Here is a 5,692-nt window from a genome sequence, read left to right as displayed (position 1 = left end):
AAAAAAAAGTTAATTGCATCATAACATTTAATTAATCATATCTTACTGCATCGTTTTATTTTTGGATTTATCTAATAAATACAGTATTCTTGTTATACTTGACTCCATTTTATTTACTTGTAATTAAATACACCATGATTAAAAAAAAAAAAAAAAACCCTTTATGTGAAGGGTAGTTTGGGAAAGTTTAATTGAGCAGTAAAACGACACGTTTTGAGGCGGCAAAGGATGCATTTGGTTGAACAAACCTAACCACCACTTTCCTTCATGGTTCACACCCATTTTGCCTTTTCTTCTTTCTTTTATTTTTTAATTAAAAATGCAAAAATAAATTCTGAACTAACCAAATATAAATTATATTTCCTCCCTTCTTTTTCGGTTTTCTAAAGCCATAACTCTCCTTCTGGATTTCATCGACTGTTCATCTCTCTCATAATCTTTCTCTCTCTAAGACGGCCGGAAACCGCTCGGTTGTCAGTTGTCACCGGTGAGCCGCTTTATTGTCCGTATCGACTTCCGGAGTTCTTTCCGGAGGAGTCGTCTTCAATTAGTGGGCTTACAGAAACGGAGACGAACTATTCTCTGCTATCATTGTGCGGTTCTCTGCGGTTAAGAAGTTTAACCGGTTAATTCTTCCGATCTCTTCGTCCGGTGGCTGTTTTGAGGGAATGTACCGGAGAAAACGACTGAGATCGTGATCTAGGGTTGAGATTTGTTGTTGCTGCGTTTGTTATGTTTCTTTCCCTCTTCTTCTATCTCGATTGTATGGTTTGGTGAACTAAGAGAAGACGGAGGGTTTCGGCGATAAACTTTGGAATGAGATGGTAAATCACGTCATTATTTTTTTTTGTCTGAATATATTGAAAAAATTGTCTAGCTCTTTTTTTTGTTTTTATTTTTTAGGAGAACATCGAGTCTCCTATAAATGTCTAGCATTGTCTTAATTTTTTGTGAATATATATATATATATATATATATATATATATATTTTTATTTTGGTATCCAGATTTCCTCAAAATATTTGTTGATAGCTATCTGTTCTTGAAGTTAACGGAATTGAAAAAAAGTTATTTCAATTAGGACTTGGTCTTTTACCTCTGTAATTTGGAAGTTTAATTTTAAAAACTGTAATATTCATGGATGATTATAATATCTGTTGTTATATCAAGGTTCTATAAATTTCTCTCTTTATTTCCTTGATCGTTTCCTCTCTTGGGTGATACTGTTCACTTTCTTTTCGTCTTGTATGATTTTCCGTTAAGAATTTGTTGGGACTGGTTGCTTGACATTTAGTTGGTTGAATTTCTTTGTTCTTGTTGAACTATATTAAGAGATTCTTCAATATCTTTACTAAACACTCAAGTTTTATGGAAACAAATTGAAAGAGCGATGTAGACTTTCCTTTTTTCTTCTTTTAATGAACATCTATGGACATTTATAGGGGAATCATATGGAAGAACATAGTACATATAGGCCGATTCTATATTGAAGTTGTAATAAAGTGCCTCTAGAACGTGGATACATTAGAACATTGGATGCACGCCTCTCAATAACTATTTCTTTTGGTGGGTTTTAAAGTTTGGTCGAGTTTGCAGAACAATTTATTGTTGTTTTTCCATATATGTAATTAGTTTCACTATTTTCAGCCTTCACTGACAAGTTATTATACTGCAGGAGATATTCAATTCAATCTAATTGCTTGATAGTCATGGATTATAGGTAACCTGTGAATTAACATTGTAATCTTTTTCAGGGGGAAGGGAGGGTTTGTTTCTCCAGAGAAGCCAAGTTGGAATTTTTGAAGCAGAAGAGGCTTCAACAGATGCAAACAGGCACATTAAATAATGAAACTGCATATGTGACTAATCTGATGTCTAGAAGCAGTGGAGATGCTTTAAGAGATCCTGCATCCTGTGGTGTGAGATCATTCAGAAATCCAAATGTAAATGCAAAATCTGGTAGTGGTCTGAATGAGAGAGACACCATGTCAAAGCAAAAGATTGATAAGTTTGACACAACTGATCTTGATTGGACTGATAGCATGCCAGAATGTCCAGTATATTTCCCAAGTAAAGAAGAGTTCGAGGACCCTTTGGCTTTTCTCCAAAAAATTGCCCCTGAAGCTTCAAAATATGGTAATTAACTGTCATTATAAGTTTCTCAACATGAAAGGTGTGTAAATCCATTTCCATGAAATCTTATCACAACAACATTTGTCAGGTATATGCAAGATTGTTTCCCCTTTGAGTGCCTCTGTTCCAGCTGGCATGGTTTTAATGAAAGAGAAAGCTGGTTTTAGGTTTACTACAAGGGTGCAGCCTCTTCGTCTTGCTGAGTGGAATACTGATGATAGAGTCACATTTTTCTTGAGTGGAAGGTGTGTTTCTTTGTATATATTTGGATTTTACTTTTTTCTTTTATTATTATACTATCAGGTTTTGAGTATCTTTTTTATTCATCAGAAACTATACATTCCGTGATTTTGAGAAAATGGCGAACAAGGTTTTTACACGTAGATATTACAGTGCTGGGTGTCTTCCAACTACATATTTAGAAAAAGAATTTTGGCAAGAAATAGCTTCTGGAAAAACCGAAAGTGTTGAGTATGCATGTGATGTTGATGGAAGTGCCTTTTCATCTTCTCCCTCTGATCAACTCGGAAACAGCAAATGGAATTTGAAGGTATTCTATTCTATTCTATTCACTATTTTTTTCATTTTTTAATATCTCTACACGTTCCATTTTCATCATCACTCTCTTTTCTGATTTCAGAAAGTTGCTCGATTGTCCAGATCCATCTTGCGTCTTCTAGAAACAACAATTCCGGTATTCAGATACACTAAATTTGATTATTATTTTAATCAATTGCCTTTTATTTTTTGTTCTAAGCAAAATTTTTATGATGTACAGGGGGTTACTGAACCAATGCTGTACATAGGGATGCTATTCAGTATGTTTGCTTGGCACGTAGAAGATCATTACTTATACAGGTAACTATTTTGTTTATAATTTTTATCTTACAAGTTTATGGTTATTAATTTTGTTTTTTCTTTTACAGCATTAATTACCATCATTGTGGAGCTGCAAAAACATGGTACGGTGTACCCGGTCACGCAGCAGTTGACTTTGAAAAAATTGTTCGTGAAAAGGTGTACACTCATGACATTTTATCAAGTGAAGGAGAAGATGGTGCTTTTGATGTTCTTTTAGAAAAAACAACCTTGTTTCCTCCTAATATTTTGTCACAACATGGTGTTCCAGTTTACAAAGCTGTTCAAAAGCCCGGTGAATACGTCATCACCTTCCCCCGTGCATATCACGCAGGATTTAGTCATGGTAAAATATCACTCTTCCTTCTTTCCTTTCACAAAATCCCAAGACTTTTCTTATTAGTTAATACTAATAATAATATATTGGTTTAGGTTTTAATTGTGGTGAGGCTGTGAATTTTGCAATTGGTGATTGGTTCCAGTTGGGGTCGATAGCAAGCCGTCGTTACGCGCTTCTTAATCGTACACCTCTCCTTCCTCATGAAGAACTTTTATGCAAAGAAGCCATGCTTATTTCATCATCATCATCATCAGCAGCAGCTATAAGCCATGAAGATTTAGCATCTCAACTTAGTGTTAAGGCCTCGTTTGTGAATCTAATACGCTTCCAACATCGTGCGCGTTGGTGTCTAACCAAATCCAGGGACTGTATGGGAATTTCACAACATTCTCATGGAACCATCCTTTGCAGTGTTTGTAAACGTGACTGTTACGCTGCGTATATCAACTGCAGCTGCTATTTACACCCCGTCTGCCTTCGCCATGGTAATTATTGAAATTTAATTTACAACATCATTTATACATAATCAATGAAATTAACTTATTTGGTTATATCAACTTGTTTGGTTCAGAGTTTAAGCCGCTTGAGTTGGCTTGTGGAACAAACTTTACACTCTCTGTAAGGGACCAAGTGTTGGAAATGGAGAAAGTTTCAAGAATGTTGGAAGAGGATAAAGATATTGTAAACGAAGCTGAAGTTCAATTTAAAAACGCAAGTGACAAAGTTTTTCTATCTAACTTGTATCCAATAACTGAAGGCGATTCATACATTCCATATTGCAAGGTGGATTTTGTTCCTCAACCCCCAATAGAAAGTTTACAAGCGGATACGTGTCATTACAGTGACAGCAACGATTCTGACTCGGAGATATATAGATTCAAACGCCGTTCATCTCTAAAACCCAAACACAGACCAATGAATTTTGCATCTTCAAAATCAGAACATCAGGTAGAATAACATTCGTTTTGTGTTGATAAAAAAAAAAAGTATTGATTATGATTTTTTTGCTCACATACTTATAAATTTTATTTACAGGGGTTAAAGCGGTTGAAGAAGGCAGAGCCTGAAAGATTGAGTGTGATCTCCATCAAGTACAAGAAAACGGGACATGAAGAAAGTGTGAGTGTGGGTAAGCGGAGAGATGAGAAAAGGGTGTTAGGGAGTTGTCCGAAGCGAATCAAAGTAAGAGGACCTTCGATTTCAATTACAGGTTTAGAAACAAAACAGATTCATTACTAATTGGCTAACAAAATACATCAGCAGCATTCAGTTTTAGCTTCTGCAGAGTAAGTAGAAAGAGCATATGATGACAAAAATTAACAAAAGTTGGTAGTAGATGAAAACCACAAATTTACGATTCTTTGTGCAGATGCCGCTTCTAATTGGGCTGGATTTGCACTACTTTTTTAGGTTCTGTTAGTTAGTGGGTTCTTTTCATGTACATTTATTTTCAACGAGAGGTTAAAATGGTAATTCATATAATACCATCCAAACCTCTTTGTTTACTTCTTTCTTCTCATTTAATGTGAAAAATCTAATCTTTTCTTCTTTATTTGGTAATAACACTTTGCTGTTTCACCGAATCTTTTTCATCCTTTGGATTCAAGGAAAGGATTTACTGGTTATTTGGCTTAGAAGGTAAGACAAAGAAAGATATATCAAGTAACGAGTTGCTGTCTTTTTGGTAGTTGGTACTCTCAACTTCATCAATGTGACGATGTCTTTTTTGCATAACTATTTTATGAATATAATATGTTAATTATTAATTACCAAAAAATTAGTTTTCCTCTTTAAACTAAAACCCGTTAATTAAATTTCTAATAAAAACTTAGTTTGGTTTTAAAACATTTTCAGAGATGTAAAAGATGATATATGTATATATCAGAATAATCCAAGTTAATAAAGTTGTATATATTTAAGTAATTTTGAACATAAAGATTTGGTTAAATGCATGGATAATTACATAATTGATCATCAGAAATGTGCATTTATATTTGTAAGTTGTAAATAGTTCTGTTTTGAACTAACATTATATATATATATATATATATATATATATATATATATATATATATATATATATATATATATATATATATATATATATATATATATATTATTTTTTTCTGATAGAAAAATACGTCTTGGATTCCGGACAAAAAATATCTATCCAAAAATATCAAGAATATGGTCGAAATCTTAATAAACATAACAAATAGATTACGAATTACGACATAGGTGTTATGTAGTATATAACAAAAAAATAGACATCATATACGATCCAAATTTGAATTTTTTATTTACCCGATCGCCATTTTGATAAACTCTTTTTTGGAACAGTGAGATACTGAGATAAATAAAT

General features: G+C 33.4%; 1 protein-coding gene across 2 annotated transcripts; it reads left to right on the top strand.

Moving 5' to 3' along the window:
- Positions 1-365: 365 nt before the first annotated feature.
- Positions 366-4,913, top strand: LOC145091734 (lysine-specific demethylase JMJ13-like). 2 transcript variants are annotated; one of them, XM_079029517.1, is made up of 10 exons: positions 366-824; positions 1,754-2,135; positions 2,221-2,377; positions 2,463-2,682; positions 2,773-2,826; positions 2,911-2,990; positions 3,059-3,336; positions 3,423-3,815; positions 3,902-4,278; positions 4,366-4,913. In XM_079029517.1, exons 1-10 carry the CDS (start codon positions 822-824, stop codon positions 4,567-4,569), a joined length of 2,148 nt encoding a protein of 715 aa, XP_078885643.1. In that variant the 5' UTR covers positions 366-821; the 3' UTR covers positions 4,570-4,913. The 2 variants fall into 2 exon arrangements, with proteins under 2 accessions (XP_078885643.1, XP_078885644.1); XM_079029518.1 differs by lacking the exon at positions 366-824 and adding an exon at positions 1,036-1,565.
- Positions 4,914-5,692: the final 779 nt, after the last annotated feature.

Source organism: Lactuca serriola, chromosome 3 (assembly GCF_051521515.1).
Source record: "Lactuca serriola cultivar US96UC23 chromosome 3, Lser_US96UC23_V15, whole genome shotgun sequence".
NCBI lineage: Eukaryota > Viridiplantae > Streptophyta > Magnoliopsida > Asterales > Asteraceae > Lactuca > Lactuca serriola.
This window is presented reverse-complemented; position numbering and strand designations above follow the sequence as displayed.